This window comes from Mesoplodon mirus, assembly GCF_964341445.2.
Source record: "Mesoplodon mirus genome assembly, chromosome: 1".
Lineage (NCBI taxonomy): Eukaryota > Metazoa > Chordata > Mammalia > Artiodactyla > Ziphiidae > Mesoplodon > Mesoplodon mirus.
This window is the reverse complement of record NC_138976.1, coordinates 12965176-12988134: the sequence shown is the minus strand read 5'-3', so window position 1 is coordinate 12988134 and position 22959 is coordinate 12965176. Positions and strand designations below refer to the sequence as shown.

The window sequence follows — 22959 nt, the reverse complement described above, 5'->3', positions numbered from 1 at the left end:
CTGAGGCTTCCCCTCTGAGCGGGGGCTGCCTGGGGACACGGATGGAGACAGGGAACGGGTCTCGTGGATGGGAGGGCACGGCTCCCCTTTGCCCGGCTTCTGACATCCAGCTCCCGCTCGCTCTGGTCCTGACGCAGGTCTTACTATCCTTCCCTCTGAAGCCCCCTCCTCCCCTCCAGGGCACCCTGCACACTCTGGGCACACTTGGTGATCACCCCACCCATGGAGGGCTTCAATCCGAGGCCACGTGACTGGGGGACTCCTGCTTTGGGGCCAAGGTCAAACAAAATGATCTCAGAGGCTCCTGCCAGCTCTGAGACTTCGGGAGCCTTCCTCAGTTACCGCTTAGTTAATATCTTGATGAACAACACATGCAACACTGCAGCAACAGGCAAGCTCGTGAAACCAACGAGGTCGGTCTGTTAACCACACCCACATAGCACATGATTGCGGTGGGTGAGTCCCGCAGGCCTGCTGGGTATTTCCACTTCATTTTCACAGAATGGCTGGTAGGAAGTGCACATGATGTCCCTGGGCTCTAACCGTTTTCTCTTTGGGGCCTCAGCAGACCCCAGTCTCGGCTGCCTCCAGTTCTTTCTTCTCCGCAGCTCTCCGTCTTGGGGTTGTTGGTGCCCCCTTCCCCAAACACAGCAGTTTTATCCCCGGCTGTGGCCTCCCATGAGCCCAGAATAGAAGAGGCCATCTGTCACGTTTTGGATATCATATGTCCACTGATGGCTTGCAAGCAGGTGGGCCACCAAGAGGTGCTGGGAGGAGGGCGGTTGAGAATCAGGCAGCCTCTGGAAGCGCAGCTTAGCAGAACAAGGAGACGACTGGGGGGAATCTCAGGTGGGAATTCTCAGCATCCTGCCATCTCTCCCCCCGCAGGAAGCCTGGGGGTCTCTTGGGCTCGGGAGGGCTCAATCTTCTCCTGGGAGGACAGAGCGGCCCTCAGGACAGAGCGTGTCTGGAATGGGAGAGCTTGAGGGTACTGTCTGTGCAGGGCGGGGGATGGCCCTCAGCCAGCTGGGCTGCGGGGGTGGCCTCCTGCGGGGTGCCGCTGTGAGGGGGTCGGCCCCCCGATGTGGAGCTCCGGCCACACGCCAGGCGCTTCTCGTCCAGCAGGGACAGGTGGTATTCACACAGGTCAATCAGCGAGGCTACCTGCTCGTGGAGTGGTAGCATCTTGAACTTCCTCTGGGCCAGGTAAAAGAAAGCCTCCACGAAGGCCTGCAGGCACATCCCTGTGGGTGAGAGACTGGGGTTAGTGGTGTGTGTGTGTGTGTGTGTGTGTGTGTGTGTGCGTGCACGTGTGTGTGTGTGTGTGTGCGTGCGTGCCTGCAGAGGTGGCTCGGCACGCTGCCCTGGGAAGACCCGACTCCAACCACCAGGCTCTCTCCCCACCGCTGTCTCATTCTGGAAACGAAACGGGGCTGACTCAGAGTGCCTGCCCTGCGGAAGTCAAGTTGGGTGTTTGCAACCACTTGCAGAGTCAACCCTTAAGCGACCCTGTGAAGAAGGGTCAATGAACCCTGTTTTACAGATGGGGAAATTGAGTCTCAGAGAAGTGGAGAGACCTGGGCAAAGCCCAGTGGGTAGATAGCGGTGGGGCTGGGATTTAAACCTAGCCCGAAGCCTTATCCCTCTGCACCGCCGTCAGATGTTCCCATTAAAACCCATCGCACTACGTTTATAATAAGGGAAAGGGGTATGAAGATGAGCCCAATCTGATGGCAATGTTCTATATCCTCATAGGGGTGTCAGTTACATGAGCGTGTGCATTTGTCAAAATCCGCAAATTATATTACCTTAAGATTGGTGCATTTTGATACATGTAAATTTTACCTTGAAAAGTAAAATATACCTGACCCCTTCTCTACCCAAAACTATGTTCTGGAAGGTATTAATAAGAGTCCCCCTTATGCCCCTGGAATGTTCTTCTCCTACTTTGCCTCATGAACTCCTACTCATCCTTGGGATCTCAGCTGAAAATCACTTACTCAGCTAAACTTCCCCTGAGCCCCAGATTACATCCAGCTCCTGGTACAGGCTTCGGACACTTTTCTTTGTCGCACCTTTGGTGGCTAGTTCAGGGTTTATTTATGTGGTTCTTTAACAATCTCTATCTTCCCTCTGGACGGTGGGCTCCAGCTCACCTCAGTCCCCCTGGTGCCAGGTCCCCAGCAGGCGCTCCGTATAGAGGGACAGACTACACGAGTGAATGAATGAATGGATGAGTCGGTGCCAGGTGCTTCACAGACATGCCTTTTTGAGGTCATTATTATGATGCCTCATTTTACAGATGAGGAAACTAACAATCAGAGATGTCGAGTAACTTCCCTAAGGTCACAGAGCCAGAGAATTGTGGCCTGGAAATTCAAACTCTGACTCCCAATTCTTTTAACTATGTTGTGCTGCATGAAAGGTTCTGAGTCTTCCCAGTGTCGTAGTTAAAATGAACCCCGTGGGGCTTCCCTGGTGGCGCAGTGGTTGAGAGTCCGCCTGCCGATGCAGGGGACACGGGTTCGTGCCCCGGTCTGGGAAGATCCCACAGCTGCGGAGTGGCTGGGCCCGTGAGCCATGGCCGCTGAGCCTGCGCGTCCAGAGCCTGTGCTCCGCAACGGGAGAGGCCACAACAGTGAGAGGCCCGCGTACCGCAAAAAAAAAAAAAAAAAATGAACCCCGTGATCCACATTCATGGGATTCCATGGGCTTCTTGGGGAAGGTGGCTCTAAGCCATACCAAATGCCACACAGTATTCTGGATGAGGCCAGTCCCCACTCCACTAATCCACACCTTCCCAGTGGCCTTGTTTCCCGGCTCAGACGTGCTTAGTTGCCTACTCTGTCACTGCAGGCAGAAGCCTGGCCTGGAGTTTGTAAATACTGGATATGGACCTTGGGATCTGAGAGGTCTTTTTGCGTCGGAAACTTGAGCTGAGCAAAGTTGGTTTTTCTTAATCTTCTTCTAAGTCCATCAAAGCTTTTTTGCTTGGCTTCTCTTGACTCCAGACCTTCTGCACGCCCCCTGCTTGGTCTTGACAGGCGTTGATAAAGAGGACAGTAACCCTTTTAATGTAAACAGAGGTCTGGTGCGGACAGAGACACTGGGGAATGGAGGCCTCAGTCTACAACCAGGAGACAGACGTTTCCTAATCACCGACTCTGGGCCAGGGCTCTCCTAGGCTGTGCGTGCATGTGTGTGTGTGTGTTACAGTCGGTGGGAGGATCTGGTACACACAGGGTGAAGAGGCCAGGATCTAAAGCCCGAGAAACCCAGTGCAGTCCCAGCCCCCAGCTTCCCACCCGTGTGATCTCAAGAGCACCGCTACTCCAAGTGTGGTCGACCGACGGGTGCCGAGTCCAGGAACTGTGTGTCCCTGGTCCCTGACAAGCTAAGGAGCTCTGGCCAGAAGGTAAATCACCCTCCTCATTAATCACATTGCTTAGTTCAGCTGGCAGTACTTTGTAGCAAGTCTTTCTCTTTGTAAAGGAAGCCACATGCATTTACATTCTGGCTCGAGTCTCTTATCCAGGACTGTAAGGAACAGTTCGTGACTGCAAGCGTCAGTAGCTCTGCGGTCTACACCCCCGTCCCCAGCTTTAATGTCACCACGATCTTGTCAAAATGCAGATTCTGGGGTGGGGCCCGAGACCCTGCATTTCTGACAAGCTTCCCAGTGGTACCCAGGCTGCTGGTCTACACTCTGAATAGTGAGAATTGAGCACCTTTTCTCAACACTCGTTTCCTTCCCTTAATTGGAGGCAGGCTGTGATTAGAGCTATAACGCACCAAAAAAATACAATGAAGACCTTTTCTGGAGGAAAAAACATGGCTAAATCACCTGGAAGAAGACATTCTAAAATGAGAAATGGGATTTAATGTGTTATACTTGGTTTTCTTTTTGCTTGTCTACATTTTCTGATTTTCTATAGTAAACGTGTGCAATTAAAAAACATGCAATGGGAAATTCTAGAGAGTAGGAAGAGGTGATGCAGGGGCAGCTGCTTTTAATTATGAACCCTTTGCTACTATTTGAATTTGAAATCATTACTTTGAAAAAATACAATGCAAACTTTCTGCATATGTGTTCTACTTTGATAAAAGTTATATATATGTATATTATATATATGTGTTATATATATACGTACATATATATATGTGGGGATGAAGGGGAATGGACATTACTGACTCATGCATGGGTCACGTACACTGCGCCTGGTGCTCTGATCCTCACAACAACTCCCATTGTGCAGATGAGAAAACTGAGGCCCAGAGAGATGAAATAACTTGCCCTCAGGTCACACACTGGTAAGTGGCAGGGCTGGGGTTTGAACCCAGGCCTCAGGCACCGCTGATTCTGTTGAGAGTCCCCTGGAGGGCTTGTTGGAATACAGACTGCAGCCTCACCCCCAGAGTTCCTAGTTCTGAAGGTATGAGGTGCGGCCTGAAAACCTGCACTTCAAACACGTCCCCAGGTGGTAACAAGGCTGCTGGTCAGGACCCCACTTTGAGAACCTGTCCCCACCCCGCCTCCTCCCACTGCTGAGTTCAGTCTGTTCTTTCTCCACTGCCAAAGACCATCTGCAAAAAGGGGTCTGCTTGCGAAAGGGCCTGCCCCTGAACCGCGAGAAGCTTGACTTTGGGCTAAAAATGCATTTTAAGACACTCTGATTGAAAGCAGACTCAATCAGTTATTTTTAAAAGACTAATGATGGAGCTGGAAAAGCATGAACTTGTTCCAACTTTGCATTACGTCCCCTCTTGGTTTCTGAGAAACCTCACATCCCCGGTTTCTTCCAGCGTCATCACTTAACCGCTAAGGGGGGGCAGAGCTCCGCTGCCCTCTGCGAGGCCCTGCCCATCTCTGTCTGTACTGATGGAGTCTAGACCTGAAAGGTTCTAGTGGGCCAGGCCACAAGGGCCCTGCAGACCAAGGTGGGACTTTGAATTTCCTGCTGAGGAAGATGGGTGGCCACTGGGAAGTTTCGAAGTGACACGGTCAGGGTGGCTGCCGCATTGACAGCAGGTGGCAGGGGCACATGAGAAAGAAAGCGGGGAGACCCACTAGGGGGCTAACCGTGCTGGTCCAGGTGAGGGCTGACAGTGGCTCAGACCAGACGGCAGTGGTGGAGGTGGTGAGGGATGCTGAGGTTGTGAATAGAGTCTGGGGGTCATGCCTGTGGCTCTGTGGCCTGCCGATGGGGTGGATGTGGGTGTGAGGGTGAGTCAGGAGCCCTCATGAAAGAGGGACTCTAACAGCAGGCTGAGGGACTGGCCTTCCTCTGAAGGCCTGTGGTTTTCAAACATTTTATGCATAAAATTGCCTGGGGACCTTGCCAGAAATGCAGGTTCCTGTTCCCGTCCCCTGGGGACTGTCTGTTGGCGCTGAGGCCCTAGCTACGGCACTTGTAACTGCAGTTCTGGGGATTCGACCCACGAGGGTGATCAGGAAGCTTGGGAATGAACACTCCCTCTTGGCCATCTCTCGAAGGGCTCTTGAGGGGACAGTGCAGTAAAGAAGTTAAGAGCATGGCCTTTGAGAAACATAGCACTGGGCAATCAAGAACCTTTGGGGGGCTTCCCTGGTGGCACAAGTGGTTGAGAGTCCACCTGCTGATGCAGGGGACACGGGTTTGTGCCCCGGTCCGGGAAGATCCCACATGCCGCGGAGCGGCTGGGCCCGTGAGCCATGGCCACTGAGCCTGCGCGTCCGGAGCCTGTGCTCCGCAATGGGAGAGGCCACAACAGTGAGAGGCCCGCGTACCGCAAAAAAAAAAAAAAAAAAGAACCTTTGGGGATGCACAGAACAAGCTTTCTCCTCTGCAATCCCACTGCCCACTTCTCTCCCCCATCTTCATCTGCTTGGGCTGCCAAGTACCATAACAAAACACCATAGCCGGGGTGGCTCAAACAACAGCTGTCACAGCTCTGGAGGTGGGAAGTCCAAGATCAGGGTGCCAGTGTGGTTCGGTTCTGGTGAGGGCTCTCTTCCTGGCTTGCAGACAGCCGCCTTCTTGCTGTGCCTTCATATGGCAGAGAGAGCGAGCCAGCTCTCTGGTGTTTCTTCTTATAAGGACACCAGTCCTATTGGATCAGGGCCCCACCCTTATGACCTCATTTAACCTTAATTACTTCCTCAGAGGCCCCATCTTCAAATACAGTCAAACTGAGGGTTAGGGTTCCAACATATGAATTGGGGTTTAGTCCATAGCACCCTGGTCCGTAGCTTGGTTCTGCTGCAGTGCACCCAGTACTTGGGATGCTCACCTAGCATTTACCAAGTCTCTGAGATTACTTGAGCTATTTAGGAAAGTTGTAAGAGACCCTACCCCTCTTCCCTGCTCCTCCACCAGCCCTGCCGGAACACCCCTCACAGCTCTGATGCAGAGTTGGAAGCGTCTCTCTGGTAACATTCCTTCAGTGACCCATTACAGTAAAAGGGATGAACGGAAACAGTAGCACTTCATATTCATTGAGCCCTCGTTACGTGCAAGCCCTGGGCTAAGGGATGCCTTTGTGTTATTTAACTGAATGAATCTCTCAGAAATCTCATGAAGCAAGTGTTACCATCAATCCCGTTTCATATTCAAGAGACTTGTCAAATTCATATAGCTGGTAAGGTGGCTGACCCTAGGACCATTCCCATAACTTCTTTACTCTGCTGCTGCTTCAAAAGCCTTCAAAGAGATGGCCAAGTCGGGGTGTTACTTCCAGTCACTTAGAAGGAAGAAACGATGCTGCCTTGCAGTGAATGAGGGAGCCCCCCGCCCCATCTCTGCTGGATGTCAGCAAGAAGGTGCAGTCCCCTCTGCTAGGCTTTGCAAACAGGCTTTCCCCACCTGCCCCCTGTGCCTGAAGATAAGCTGCTGAGTGTTTTTTGAAACTTCATTTGAGTTGATGGATCTCACTGGAGAAAGCAGCCTTCGAAACATTCCAGTGTAGCCATCCACGTGGCTCTCACGGAGGCTGCCACCTGGATATTGGGATGCAGCCCCTGACACACCGTGGCCTCATTGTGTCCATCAGCCTGGTGAGGGCAGGCCCACGGGCTCCTGGCTCCAAGCCCGCTCCCCTCCACGCCCAGGGAGGGGACCTTGCACGCAGGACTTAATGACATGCTGGCGGCTGCTCTGTGATAATCCCACCGTCTACTCTGGGGCTTAAGGATGGAAACGAGAATAACACCTTCCGTGTGCAGGGCACTTGCCAGTTTCCAAAGAATATCTGTTTTCTCGTCTGGTTCTCGGAGTAACGTTCAGAAGACGACGTTAGTACAAGGATTCCCCACTTATAGTTGAGACCCAGAAAGGCCGAGTGGCTCGTCAAGGTCCCCCTAAGTGGACGAGGCAGCATTTAAACCCTACCTGACTCTCAAACCCACAGTTCTCTTTCCGACACCCGTTCTTTCTTAACATCTGACATTTATGTATTATTTTATAGTTTATAGAGCACGTTCGCACATATGATATAATTAAATCCAAATCGTTGTTGACAGCCAGGGATATTACCTCAGACTGAATATGAGATTTTTTTTTTTCCCTCTCAAAAATACCTGTGCTTCCTTGCTAGTAATTCTATTTCAAAAATTGGTGTGCTGGGCTAGGACAGCTATTGGCCGATTCCTTCTCTCGGCCTAACCTTTAAATCTCTTTCTCATTACTCACCTGGAATAGATGTTTCTTTCTCATAGGGAAATTTTTTTTTTTTTTGTGCGGTATGCGGGCCTCTCACTGTTGTGGCCTCTCCCGTTGCGGAGCACAGGCTCCGGACGCGCAGGCTCTGTGGCCATGGCTCACGGGCCCAGCCGCTCCACGGCATGTGGGATCCTCCCGGACCAGGGCACGAACCCAGGTCCCCTGCATCGGCAGGCGCACTCTCAACCACTGCGCCACCAGGGAAGACCCTCTCATAGGGAAATTTTAAGCGCATAAGTATACAAGATTCCTGTCTGGAATCGTTGATGGGAAATCAAGTTGAGTGACCTTGACCTGAATTAGTTTAGTGGTTCCTATCTGTGAAGTGGAATGTTCCCCACAAGCGCTATGTGACGGCTGCACCAACTCTGAGATGCTTAATCACAAGGATCTGTCTTCTCTCCGTTTTGGGGATGCCTTGCAGCCTGTTACTGATCTGCAGCTGCACGGTCCCCGAAGGCATTACCACGGTCCCTCCAGGCCTGGGGCCGGGGTCTCCAAGGGCTCCACTGCGGGAGATGAAACCTGGGCAGCTCCTGGGAGATGGCTTTTGGCTCCGTGGAGTGGTGACTGATGGGCTGGTCTCAGTTCCAGCTCTGCCGCGAACTAGCTGTCTAGTCTTTCGGGAGCCGTTTCGCCTCTGGAGGGCTTGGTTTCTTCATCTGTAAAGAGTGGCTTTTACAAGGCACCACCCAGAAAAAGCCCAATACAGCGCTTAACAAATACCAGTCATCTCCCCACTCTGATGTCTGCCCTCTCACCTCCCGCTGCCTGGAGTGCTGTCATAACTCTGGTTTCATTTTCTTCTTTTATTGCAATAGCTGACAGCGTGTCTCCACACTAGGCTGTTGTGACGCCGGGGAGTTTTCACCCCCATCTCCAGCCATCACAGAGCAGGCTTTCAAAAAGCGTTTGTGGAAATCAATGAACCAATTGACTGGGATTACAGGGGGAAATATCCTGCAAGGGGGGGTTAGAGGACCTGGATTCTCACGTGCTCTGTGCCCTCCACACAGCGTGGCTTTGAGCCAGTCACTCCCCCTCTCCGGGCCTCACTTTCCCCTTCTGTAAAATGGGCAGAGGACTGGACCGTTTCTCAGGATTCCAGAAGCATTAGGAGGGATGGTGGCTTCTGAATGTTTTAAAAATGATGCTAATTAGAATCACAAACCACATTTATTGAGGATGCTCTGCCCGCCAGGACTCACACTGTGCGTTTTCCCCAAATGCGCAACCCAGAGAGGCAGGTCCTGTTAATGTTCACACTGTGCAGACGAGAGGAGTGACTTCCCACTTGCCCAAGGTCACACTTCCCATGCCCAAGGTCACGCTTCCCATGCCCAAGGTCACACTTTCCATGCCCAAGGTTGCACCGTTGGGAGTGGTGGCGCTGGGCCCCCCACTGCTGCTGACACCACCTCTTCCCAAACCAGATGGAAACCTTTCAAGGCCCACCCTTTAAAGGACAGGAGGATGGCCTTTCTCCTGCCGCTCCCCATGGCTGGGGGACAGAAGTTGCACATGCACAGTCATTGTATCTAAACATTACAGCAACAAGTCACCATCACCTTTGTCCTTGGCTAGATGGAAAAATTACTAAGTGTCAGGAATGAACCATAAATAGGCCTTAGAGAAAAATCATTGCCCCCAGATGCCCGCGGGACCCAAATGACAAACATAACCAAAGATGAAAGCGGCTATTCCATCATTTCATTAATCATAGGTCATGCCACTGGCCGGTGCAGAGTGGCTGGTAGGTCCCGCTCCAGTCCCAGCCAGTGTCACCCCTGATTCCACCATGACAAGAATGCAAGCTCCTGAGTCACTGTCTGGGGAGACAGGCTAGAGGGCTGGTGACCACTTCCTGCACCTCCTTTGTGCTATTCCAAACATTTCTTGTGGGATTAATGGCTCCAACGGACCTTCTAAGGTTCATCACTCAACCCTCAGCAAGTGGTCACAATCTCTCGCTTGGAAAGGACTTCAGAGGTCACACAATTCAGGCCCTTACAGGATCATAACACCACTCAATAAGAAGAAGTAATAAGAGTAGTTGGCATACAGCACACACGTCGTATGTATCAGGCACAGCGGTGAGCTCTTTCTAAGGTGCCTCTCACCTCATCCTCAAAACAGGTGCCTGATATTTCCGACTTCCCTGGTGGCGCAGTGGTTAAGAATCCGCTTGCCAATGCAGGGGGCACGGGTTCGAGCCCTGGTCCAGGAAGATCCCACATGCCTCAGAGCAACTAAGCCCGTGCGCCACAACTACTGAGCCTGCACTCTAGAGCCCATGAGCCACAACCACTGAAGCCCGCGCACCTAGAGCCCGTGCTTTGCTTGAAATTCAGGTTCCTAAGTTTCTGACCCCCATTTCACCCTTTGGTTTTTCACCTGTGTTTAGGGACATAGCGAAGCTTTGCTTTTGTCTTGGGCTGTTTATTAGTTGGACACTACAGGCTTCTGGGGTGCAGGGAGGTAAAGACACTCACCCAGAGCCCCACAGACTGGAGGTGGCGGTGGGGATGTGAGCCCAGCTCTGTGAATCTGCCCTCCTGGCCCCAGGTTCCCTCAGAGAGGCAGGGAAGGAGCCACACGTCACAGGTCAGCAGAGACAGCATGGTTTCTGGTACTGTCTCTCCGGCTGCCTGTAGTTTCCCCATGAGGTGCTGAGCTGAGCAAGCCCGCCCTGACATTGCTGATGGTGGTCACCTAGCCCCTCACTTGGCCACTTCCAGTGATGAGGTCTCATCACCTCCCCAGGTGGCCCATTCTCACTGTGTGCTCTCTGCCTCTGAGCTGAAATATGCAAAACTTCCCCACTGACCCCACTTTTCCAGAGAGCAAACCTAACTCTTCTTCCCCACGATGGCCTTGCTCTAAGAGGATTTGCAAGGCGGCAACCAGAGCAATTCACTTCCACAGACTTTTGCTGACCACCCATCAGGTGGATACAGAGTCCAGCAAGCCCTCATCCCTCATCTGATGGAAGGGAGGGAGGAGTGGGGAGGGGAGAGAGGGGGTGGAACCGGGAGTAGGTAGGGTTAGAAGGCAAAGGAAGCAGATGATTGCCTGGGACAGGCAGGAATGTTGCAGAGCCTAAGGGAAGAGCAGGAGGTGGGCTGGCATCAGTGTCCAGTACCCCCAAGATCATCAGGGTCGCGCCTTCTCCTGAATCACGCTCACTGGCCAGCAAATGCACCCGGTCTTGCATTAAAAGGCTGCCTCGACATCGCGTACATGAGTCACCTTTCTATCTCTGCTTCTTTTTTTTTTTTTTTTTTGCGGTACGCGGGCCTCTCACTGCTGTGGCCTCTCCCGTTGCGGAGCACAGGCTCCGGACACGCAGGCTCAGCGGCCATGGCTCACGGGCCCAGCCGCTCCGCGGCATGTGGGATCTTCCGGGACCGGGGCACGAACCCGTGTCCCCTGCATCGGCAGGCGGACTCTCAACCACTGCGCCACCAGGGAAGCCCTCTATCTCTGCTTCTTGCTAGCCAAACTTCCCAAAGGGATGGTGGCCCAGGCACTGTCTCCACAGCCTCCCCTCTGGCATCTCAGGTGGCTGTTCCCTACCTCGCCACCAAGCCGCTCTCACGAAATGGCTGGCCGCCTTCCCTTCCCCTCTTCTTAGCTGGCTCTCTGCATTTGTCCATGTGGAAGCTCCCTCCTTGAAGACTCTCTCCCCAGCTTTTCTCGGTCTCTCTGGGAGCTCCCGGCCCAGGCTCTCCTGTCCTCTGCTGGCTGTGCCCTGCTCTCCTGGGTGTTGGGGTCCTGCAGGGCTCTCCACCTGGGCTCAGCTTCTCCCTCTCCTTGTCATTCACTCCCTAGGCTTTAAATATCCTCCGTGAATCAATGCCATCGAATCGTTCTTTCCAGGCCCCACTGCTCTTTTGCCACTGGGGTGTCTCATTAGCATCTCAAAGAGCCTGTTAGAAATGGATCTCCGGGTCTTCCTTTCACGATTCTGCTTTCCTGATGTCCTAACCGTTTAAATAAATTATATTTCCACCCTCCTAGTTGCTCCTGCCAGAAGTCTGAGAGACACTGTTGAAACTCCTCTCCCACAGTCCCCGCCTCCCCACAACACCCCAAGAACTTTACACCCTGCACCCACCCCCACCGTCCTCCTAACCCCAGAGCCTGCAAGGCCATAGCTCCCCTGGACCCTCATGCAGCCTCCCACTGGTCTCCCCACTTCCAACACCGCATCCAGAATGACCTTTTAGAAACACGAGTCAAGCCGCGTATTCCCCTGCTTTAAGCTCTTCAGAACAAATCTACATACTAAACGTGCTGTGAGCACGCAGTAAGCTCCAGGTAAGATCCAGCCCCTGCCTGCCTCTGCGGCTGGGCTGCCCCTCGGGCCGGCGAATCCCCCGCCTTTGCTGGAACACCCTTTCCCTCAGCCTCTCCCTGGTTGCCACTTAGATCTCGGCTCCAGTGTTACTTTTCCTGACCGATCTCCCTGACCCACCTCCTAATATATATTAGGTCTCCTCTGCTATCCTTCTTAAAACTTAGTCATCTTATTTCCTAGAACTCATCACAACATTTAATTACGTGTTTATTTCTGTATTTCTGAGTTTAATGTCTGCCTGTCTCTGCTACCGTGCTGTCCACGGCATGGGGCCTGGGGGGAGGTCTATCCTATTGGTCACTGCACCTGCTGTCACCACCCGTGCCTGGCAGGTGGTAGGTGCTCACAGGCCATTAGTTGACTAACTGAATGAAATCTATAGGCATAAAGATACGGAAGCCACAGATGAATGGATAAAGAAGATGGGGTGTATATATTTACAATGGAATATTACTCAGCCATAAAAAAGTGAAATTTTGCCATTTGCAGCAACATGGATGGACTTGGAGGGCGTTATGCTAAGTGAAAGAAGTCAGACCGAGAAAGACAAATACTGCATGATAACACTTATATGGGGAATCTAAAAAATACATCAAATTAGTGAATACAGTCTAACAAAAAAGGAGCAGGCTCAGATACAGAGAACAAACTAGTGGTCACCAGCGGGGGCAGGGCAGGGAGGCAATATAGGGATGGGGCAGTAGAGGTACAAACTATTGGGTGTAAGAGAGGCTCGAGGGTGGATCGTACAACATGGGGAACAGATCCAACTTTGAAATAACTGTAAATGAAAAGTAATCTTTAAAATTGTAAAAATTGTTTAATTAAAAATTTTTAATTAAAAAAAGAAAAGAAAAGAAATCTGTAGGCGTAGCGCATGTAGGTGTTTGGTAAATGTCAGTCTTCTCCTCCCTTCCCACTGCTTGGGTCATTGATGTTATGAGCATGCTTTTAGCATCCACTTACAGCAGAAGGAACCCAGGCTTTACATCACACGTGTCTAAGGTCAAATCCACGGTCTGCCTCTTACATGGTGCTAGGTGACCTTGGCTCATTCACTTCACTTCTGGGAGCCTCATTTTCTACCTACCCTGTGTGGCTCTTAGATGGGTTCAGTGAGAGAATTTAGATGTAAGGGGCCCTGCCTGGCACATGGAAGAAACCCCATAAATCTGAGCTTCTTTTTCTTTCCTTCTTCCTTCCTTCCTTTCTCTCTCTCTCTCTCTCCTTCTTTCTTTCCTTTTTTTTGCCGCACCTTGCACCTTGTGGGATCTTAGTTCCCCCACCGGGGATTGAACCCGGGCCACAACAGTGAAAGGGCTGAGTCCTAACCACTGGACCACCAGGCAATTTCCAAGAGCTTCTTTCTTTATTATCTTTAGGTAATCAGAGAGGCCATCCCTGGCAGATAAACAGTCTGCTGCCCTGGAGGGCAGAGGCTCAGAATCTTCATTCCATTGTAGTTGTTCTTTGTTTCCAGAAAACAGGCAATTTGGGGGAAGTTAGGCCGCCCTAACTCACCCACCAAATGCAGCCCTCTTCCCTGCTCCCCATCTCTGGCCTCCAGTTAACTGGCTGTACCTTCTAGAAGACCAGAGTCAGGAGCCTTGGGGGTGTGGGGGGGGTGCCTGTCCTCAAGAAGAGGCCCCTCTGAGGAGCTCTGAGAAGCCGGCCTGTCACTTGGAGAGGTGATGGGAGGCAGAGGAGTATCAAAAAAAAGACAGAGAGGTGGGTTTCAACTTGACTTATATTAAGAATGTCACTTTAGAGCACAAATGAGAGAGAAGAGAAATGCTCTTCTATGTGGGAGTTTATTTTTGTCACTTTGTCAGAGAGAAATTGCAGCCCTGAGGGCACTGGAGCTGCACAGAATTACCCAAAACATTAACATGCAAATTGCCTTCTTTAGAGAAGGTAATTTTATTAGTCACGAAAATATTTCTGTCACTGTACTCACGCTTGGGAACGGTGCCGGTGCCGTTTGGGGGCCAGGTGGGGCCACCGCAAATGGAGAATTAGGGAGAGTCCTGAACTTGGTTAGGATTCTATTACCTCCTCTTCTTGAGACCATGCCTAGGACACGCTGCAGTGTTGCAGCTGGTTACCGTGGGTGTACCTAGTGTAGATGGCGAGTGACTTGTTCAAGATCACACGGCATCCACGGCAGAAGAAGATGTGGAGCTGAGGTTGTGTGCCCTGTGTTTTAGGTAACCAGGCGGTCAACAGGGGATCATTAGGGGTCTTGGAAGTGGCCACTCTGAGAACAAGAAGTGGTGACATTCCATCCAGGCCCTCATTCATTCATTCACTCACTCATTCGTTCACCAGTGTTTCACTGTGCTAGGCCCTGGGCCCCAGATATGAATCAGGCACGGGCATCAGCATCCCCGGGGACAGGTGGGAAGGGGACACAGACACACACAAACACTTATAATCCAGTAAGGTAAGACCTGCTGGGGGGGTGTGCCTAGAACCAACAACACAGAAGAGAGTGTGACTGGCAGGGCGAGGGGCCTGGAAGCTTCACGAAGGAGGGTCTTGCATGTGGGCATTGCCCAGGCAGTCAGGGAAGGGGGTGACAGGCAGGGAGGTAAGCACGAACAGAGGCACGGAAGGAAGCACGCTGGTCTGGTCCATGTGGAGTAGCGAGTGTAGCTGCTGCACAGGGTGTGTGGGAGGAGAGCGGGTCTGCCATGGGGGGTCGGGGTTGCAGAGGATGGAGAGGAGGTTGGCCGGGCCCATCTCACAGGCTAAAGAGCTCAGATGTTATCCTGCAGGTGGCAAGCATCCCTGCCAGGCCTGTTCAGAACAGAACCACGTTCCCTTCAGACTTCAGGAGGGAGGGGGTTCCCCAGGCCCTGGAGTGCCAAAATGACAGAAGGTTGCGTGAGGCTGAGCTTATATAAGGCTTGCTCCTCCTCCAGCCGTGATCAGCGGGGACGTGTGGGCGGAGACAACCACCTGCTACCAAGAAGAAAGCACCTCAGTCATGTAAGGTCTTACCAAACATGTCGGGAGCGCACCTTTCCCAGGAGGCTGCTATCCCTCACCCTGAGTTGATTGGCAGCTACATCATATGACCGTGGTGGGGCTCGGGTAAGTGCTTCCACCGCCCCAGGAGCTGTCTTTTAGGAAAGCTGAAGGGAAAATGTGGCCATTTCAAGCACACAGAGAGCTACTGTGGAGATTCTGAGCCGGCACACTCCACCTCGGGGTTTCTCAACCTTGACGCTTTTCAGATTTGGGGCCAGGAAATTCTACGTTGGCGGAGGCGGGAGTGTCCTATGCATTACAGGATGTTTAAAGCATCCCCGACCTCTACCCACTAGATGCCAATAGCAACATCCCTCTTTCCTTCCCCAGTTGTGACAACAAAAAATGTCTCCAGGCATGCCCAAATGTCCCCGGGGGAAAGCGGGGGGATCACCTCCAGTTGAGAACCACTGGTCTATCCAGACCTCAGGGAAGAGGTCAAGGATGCCTGACCACTAGAAGTCTCCTACGTCTGGCGGTGAGATGCAGAGCATCCCAAGGGCATGGTGTCTGGCTTTTCCCCTCTCCCATGGGGAGAGAGTGCAGGTTTTATCATGTGACTGTGCACTGACTATTTCAAAAAGAAATGTGTCTAAATTACTCCTAGAAAGACCTAAGAAAGGGAGCAAAGTGAGGAGGTAGAAAGCCAATGGACAGCAGCTAGTTCAGGGTCTCAGTGTTCCTCATCTGTAAAGCAAGGGGGTTGAATAGATGATCTCTAAGGCTTCTCTAGTTTTAAAGGCTATGATTCCACACCAGTAAAATGAGCACACTTTAAAGGATGCTACCAGTGAATATTGAAGTTGGCCCCAAGTGAGAGATGATAGACTCTGGGCTGGATAAGGTTTCATCTTGGGTTACTTTTCTTGCTTAGAGAGAGAGAACTGATTAAGTGGCTCATGAGGTTGTCACTTCACTCTCAGGTTAAATGATTAAGCCCAGATTTCACCAGGAATTCCATGGAAAATCTCTGAAAGGGCCTGCATGGTAAACACTTCTGCAATGCTTGTGATTGGTACAGTTTCTCAAAGACCACTGGAGTCTGAAGACAGAATTTTGGCTCTATCACCCATCAGCTGGGTGACCCTGGGCACATTACTTAACTTCTCTGAGCTTCATCTCTCTTCTCTGTAACCAGGTTGGTGCGAAAAGTGCAAATGCGTAAAGAGGACTTCCAGTTTCAGCTCTGACACATAAAGAGCTTGGAAGTCATCACTCCCATCCTCACCATAAGAAAAAAAAAAAGGAGCAAACTGGAAATCGATGGTTTTTCTTACATCCATCAGAGAAATAAGGTCACGGGGCAAACTGTCTCCCTAAAAACTGGACAGACAAGTGAATATGGAGAATCACAGCTGAGATCAACTTACTGGGAGCAGAAGTTGCTAGAGCCAGTAACTGGTAGGAACACTTAATTGGTGATTCAAGAATTGCTGGAGGCTGACTATGGACTAGACTGAGAGTTAGAAATTCCTGGGGGCTCAGTTTTAGGGGTCCCCCACACTTTACCTCCAGAACCCAACCAGGTTCTAAAGGTGACTATAGGAGAAAAATCCCTCTTGCTTCAGGCAGGGATGAGGGGAAGGTAATCATTTTGAAATATGCCCAGAGTGTTCTCCATAACAAAGGCCTGCCCTCAAGGGGAATTGCTTTACCAGAGGCTTATCTGACCTGAGGGAAGGGCAGTTAGACAACTCCAGCCTCTCTCTTCCTGGAAAGACAACTCCAGGCTCTCTCTTCCCTCTTTCTCACATAAGGAAAGAAAAAAAAAAAAGGCTAAGAAACACTTCTGAACATCACAGTCCAGGTACTCAAGCCCACTAAGAAACTGAGATTTAACCATGAGATTATCAAATGCTTTCTCTCCCCAGCAAATTACCACCACATCAACAGGGCTCCAATATTACAACAGTGGATACAACCGAGAGCTGCAAAACAATTTAAGAAGGATTGTTTAAGGAAACCCAAAGACAACTGGGGGTTGAAAATAAAACCAAGGAAACTGAAGCCTCTGGTACCTACAGCTGCAGCAAACATTAAATATAGCCCAGCTCCCAGCCAGGTTAACATAAAACCTCACACTTAAAGCCTGATTGCCTCAGTTCTTAGTACCTGATATATCATGTCCAGCTTTCAACCCAAAATTACAAGACCTGCTAAAAGATGAGAAAAAACCATGGTCTGAAGAGACAAAGTAAGCATCAAAATCAGACTCAGATATGAAACAGATGTTGGAATTATCTGACAGAGAATTAAAAATAATGATGATTAATATATTAAGGGCTCTGATGGAAAAAGTAGGCAACATTCAAGAACAGATGGGCAATGTAAGGAGAGAGATGGATACTCTAAGAAAGAATCAAAAGGAAATGCTAGAAATTAAAAACACCATAATCGAAATGAAGAAAGCTCTCAATGGGCTCAGAAATAGACTAGACATAGCTAAGGAAAGAATCAGTGAGCCTGAAGATATGTCAATAGAAATATCACAAACTTGAAACTGAGCAGGACCCTGTGGGGCCCCTGGGCATGGAAGCATTTCTGGCCCCTGTTTCTTATTTGTAGGGAATAGACTCCATGACCTTCCCTGAGTCCCAAACGGCAGATTCAAACAGTTGTTAATCAGGGAAGGGGGGGCTTCCCTGGTGGTGCAGTGGTTGAGAGTCTGCCTGCTAATGCAGGGGACACGGGTTCAAGCCCTGGTCTGGGAGGATCCCACATGCCACGGAGCAACTGGGCCCATGAGCCACAACTACTGAGCCTGCGCGTCTGGAGCCTGTGCTCCGCAATGAGATGCCACGATAGTGAGAGGCCCGCGCACCACGATGAAGAGTGGCCCCCGCTTGCCGCAACTGGAGAAAGCCCTCGCACAGAAATGAAGACCCAACACAGCCATAAATAAATAAACAAATAAATAAATAAGAAGCTAGAAGAGCAAATTAAACACAAAGCTAGCAGAATAAAGAAAAATAATAAAAGATAAGAGTGAAAATCAATGAACCAGAAAGTACACAAACAATAGAGCTAATCAATAAAACCAAAGCTCTAAAAAAAAAAAAATCAGGGAAGGGAGGGGATGCAGAGACAAGGGAGGAGCAGCCAAGAAACAACAGTATAGCCTTGGAAAACAAACAAACAAACAAACAAACAAACAGTATAGCCTTGGGGCAGGGTCTTCATTCTGCCTCAAGGGATACACATAAAAACATATTTAAGCTCTTCTGCAGAACTAAAACCCCCACCAAATGGAAGATGCTAACTACTTGATGAAGCTTTCTTCAGAGAAAATCAGGAGACCACCTGAGGCCAGATTAAAGGAATCACAGAAGCTCATCAGGAAATCACCTGAGGCCAGACTAAAGGAATACAGGCCCTGCACACACAGAGATCCTTATCAGCAATGCTGCCCTTGAACTATTGCTATAAAACTCCTCACCAAATTCCCCCGGGTTGGGACACACAGTTTTTCAGGGCAAAAGCCCACTGTATCTCCCTTTGCCTGGCAAAACAATAAAGCTATTCTTTTCTACTTCATCCAAAACTCTGTCTCCAAGATTTGGTTCAGCACCAGTGCACAGAGGTTGAGCTTTCAGCACCAAACTGAATGAGAAGAGAAAAACGAATGAAAAGAAAAAAACAAAACCTGGGGGACTTCTCTGGTGGTGCAGTGGTTAAGAATCTGCCTGCCAATGCAGGGCACACGGGTTCAAGCCCTGGTCTGGGAAGATCCCACATGCCGCGGAGCAACAAAGCCCGTGCACCACAACTACTGAGCCTGTGCTCTAAAGCCCACAAGCCACAACTAGAGCCTGTGTGCCACAACTGCTGAAGCCTGCATGCCTAGAGCCCGTGCTCTGCAGCAAGAGAAGCCACCACAATGAGAAGCCCACGCACAGCAATGAAGAGTAGCCCCCACCCACCGCAACTAGAGAAAGCCCGTGCACAGCAATGAGGATGCCATGCAGCCAAAAATAAATAAACAAACAAATAAATAAATAAAATAAAATAAAATGAAATAAAATAAAATAACAAAAAAACCCTGAATATCCAGGAACAGTGTCTTTGGACAACCTAGAAGAAATGGATAAATTCATAGAAACAAACAACCTACCAAGACTTAGTCAAGATGAAACAGATAATCTGAACAGACCAATTACTAGTAGGGAGATTGAATCAGTAATCAAAAACCTTCCAACAAACAAAAGTCCAGGACCAGATGGCTTCACAGGCAAATTCTATCAAACATTTAGGGAGAGCTAACACCTTCTCAAACTCTTCCAAAAAATTGGAGATGAGGGAACTCTTCCAAACTCATTTTATGAGGCCAGCGTTATCCTGATACCAAAATCAGACAAGGATGCCACAAGAAAAAAAAAGTATAGGCCAATACCCCTGATGAACATAGATGCAAAAATCCTCAACAAAATATTAGCAAACTGAATTCAACAATACATTAAAAGGATCATACACTAGGATCAAGTGAGATTTATTCCAGGAATACAAAGGATGGCTCACCATCTGCAAATCAGTCAATGTTGTATACCACATTAATAAAATGAAGGATAAAAATCATATGATTATCTCAATAGATGCAGAAAAAGCATTTGACAAAGCGCAACATCCATTTATGATAAAAGAAACTCTCAACAAATCAGGTATAGAGAGAAGATACCTCAACAGAATAGAGGTCATATATGACAAGCCCTCAGCTAACATCATACTCAATGGTGAGAAGCTGAAAGCTTTTCCTCTAAGGCCAGGAGCAAGACAAAGATGTCCACTCCTACCAATTGAATTCAACATAGTATTGGAAGTCCTATCCAGAGCAATTAGGCAAGAAAAAGAAATAAAAGGAATCAAAATTGGAAAGGAAAAAGTAAGATTGTCACTATTTGCAGATGACATGATATTATATACAGAAAACCCTAAAGACTCCATCAAAAAACTGCTAGAACTAATAAATTCAGTTAAGTTACAGGATACAAAATCAATACACAACAATCTGTTGCTTTCTATACACTAATAACAAACTATCAGAAAGAGAAATTAAGAAAACAATCCCATTTACAATTGCATCAAAAAGAATAAAATACTCAGGAATAAATTTAACCAAGGAATTGAAAGACCTGTATATTGAAAACTGTAAGGTATCAATGAAAGAAATTGAAGACAAATGAATGTAAAAATATTCTGTACTCATGGATTGGAATAATTAATATTGTTAAAATGTCCATACTACCCAAAGCAATATACAGATTCAATGCAATCTGTATCAAAATCCCAATGACATTTTCCACAGAAATAGAACAAACAATCCTAAAATTTGTATGGAACCAAAAAAGACTCTAAGTAGCCAAAACAATCTTGAGAAAGAAGAACAAAGCTGTGGGCATCACACTTCCTGATTTCAAACTATATTACAAAGCTATAGTAGTGAAAACTCTATGGTGTTGGGATAAAAACAGACATATAGATCAATGGAACAGAAGAGAGAGTCCAGAAGTAAACCCATGCATATATGGTCAATTAATTTACAACAAAAGAGTAGAGAATATACAATGGGGAAAGGACAGTTTCTTCAAGAAATGGTGTTGGGAAAATTGGACAGCCACATGCAAAAGAATGAAACTGGACCACCATCTAACACCATACACAAAAATTAACTCAAAATGAATTAAAGACTCGAAACTAAGGCCTGAAACCATTAAACTCATAGAAGAAAACATAGGTGGTAAGCTCCTTGATATAGGTCTTGGCTATAGCTTTTTAATCTGACACCAAAAGCAGAAATGAACATCAAATTAAAAAGCTTCCTTTGCATAGCAAAGGAAACCACCAACAAAATGAAAAGGCAACCTACTGAATGGGAGAAGATAACTTCAAATTATATATCTGGTAAGGGGCTAATATTCAAAACATATAAAGAACTCATACAACTCAATGGCAAAAAATTCCAAACAATCTGATTTAAAAGTGGGCAGAAGATCTGAATAGACATTTGTCCAAAGAAGCCAAAAGGTATCTGAAAAGATGTGCAACGTCATTAATCATCAGGGAAATGCAAATCAAAACCACAATGAGACAGTACCTCATGCCTATTAGAATGGCTATTATCAAAATAGATAAGAAATAATGAGCGTCGGCAAGAATATGGAGAAAAGGGAATCCTTGTGCCCTGCTGGTGGGAATGTAAAATGGTGCAGCCATTGTGGAAAACAGTACGGAGGCTCCATAAAAGCTTAAAAATAGAACTATAATATGATCCAGCAATTCCACTTCTGGGTATTTATCTGAAGAAAATGAAAACATTAACTTGAAAAGATATATGCACTCCCATGTTCATTACAGCATTATTTACAATAGCCGAGATATGGAAACAACCTAAGTGTCCACTGATGGATGACTGGATAAAGACATTGTAATATGACTATTATTCAGTAATAAGAGAGAATGAAATTGTACCATTTGCAACAACATGGATGGAGCTCAAGGGCATTATGCTAAGTGAAATAAGACAGAACAGAGAAAGACAAATACTGTGCATCTCTCTTATATATGGAATCTAAAACAAAAACAAAAAACAAATTTAAAAAACCAACACAAGTTCATAGATAACAGAGAACAAATTGGTGGTTGCCAAAGGTGGGGGGTTGGTGGGGGAGAAATGGGTGAACTGTTTTTGTTTTTTAGTATAAATAAATTGAATTTTTTAAAAAAGAATAAAGTAAAGGAGAATGTCTTGGAACAGTGGGACAATACAAAAGCCTTGAAATACAATGGGAATACCAGAAGGAGAAAAAAGAAAGGAACAGAAGAGATATTTGAAGTAATAATGGCTGAGAATTTTCCAAAATTAATGAAACATCCAAACCACAGATCCAAGAAGCTCAGAGAATGACAAGCAGGAGAAATACCAAAAAATTAACACCTATACATATCATATTCAAACTGCAGAAAACCAGAGACAGAGAAAACCTTGACAGATGCCAGAGGGGAAAAACACGTTACCTATAGAGGAATAAGAAAAAAATTACATCAGCATCTCATCAGAAACCATGCAAGAAGAGAGAGGAGTGAAATATCTTAAACATTGAAAGAAAAATCCCATAAACCTAGATTTCTGTATCCAGAGAAATTATCCTTCAAAGGTGAAGGAGAAATACTTTCTCAAACAAAAACTTAAGGAATTTGTTGCCCATAGACTTGCCTTGCAAGCAGTGTTCAAAGAAGCTCTTCAGAGAGAAAGAAAATGATCTAGGTCAGAAACTCAGATCTACATAAAGAAAAGAAGAGCATCAGAAAAGGAATAAATGAAGGTAAAATAAATCTTTTTATTTTTCTTATTCTTAACTTATCTAACAGATAACTGTTTGTTCAAAGTAATAATAGCAACAATGTGTTGGGTGATTATAGCTTAGGAATAAGTGAAATGAGTAACAGCAAAGTTATTAGGGAAGGGGGGAGGAATTGGGAGTACTCTTTTACAAGGAACTTGCACTCTCTGGGAAGCTGTATTGTACTATTTGAAAATGGGCTTATAAGCTGAAAAAGTACACTGCAAACTCTAGGACAACCACTAATTTTTAAAGAAGAAGTATAACTGATATATTAAGAGAGAAAATGAAATCATAAAATGCTCAATTAAAACCAGAGAAGGCAGAAAAAGAGGGGAAGATAAAAAAGAAACAAAGAACAAGGGAAATTAATGGAAAGCAGTTACTAACATGGTAAATAGTAATCCAGCTATAGCAATAATCACTTTAAATGTGAATGGTTTAAATATATTAATTAAAAGACAGAGATTGTTAGAGTGGATTTAAAAAAGCAAAATCCAACTATATATTGTTTACAAGAAACCCTCTTTAAACA

At 47.9% G+C, this 22959-nt stretch overlaps 1 protein-coding gene across 2 annotated transcripts in view; it reads right to left on the bottom strand.

Annotated features, from left to right (window-relative positions):
- Positions 1–352: 352 nt before the first annotated feature.
- The window catches only part of TTLL11 (tubulin tyrosine ligase like 11), a 249861-nt gene continuing 227254 nt past the window's right edge, over positions 353–22959 (bottom strand). For both annotated transcript variants that reach the window (XM_082625340.1, XM_082625341.1), the window contains one exon: positions 353–1244. In XM_082625340.1, coding sequence (XP_082481466.1) covers positions 952–1244 — 293 coding nt within the window. In that variant the 3' untranslated portion in view covers positions 353–951. The remainder of the gene's footprint in view (positions 1245–22959) is intronic.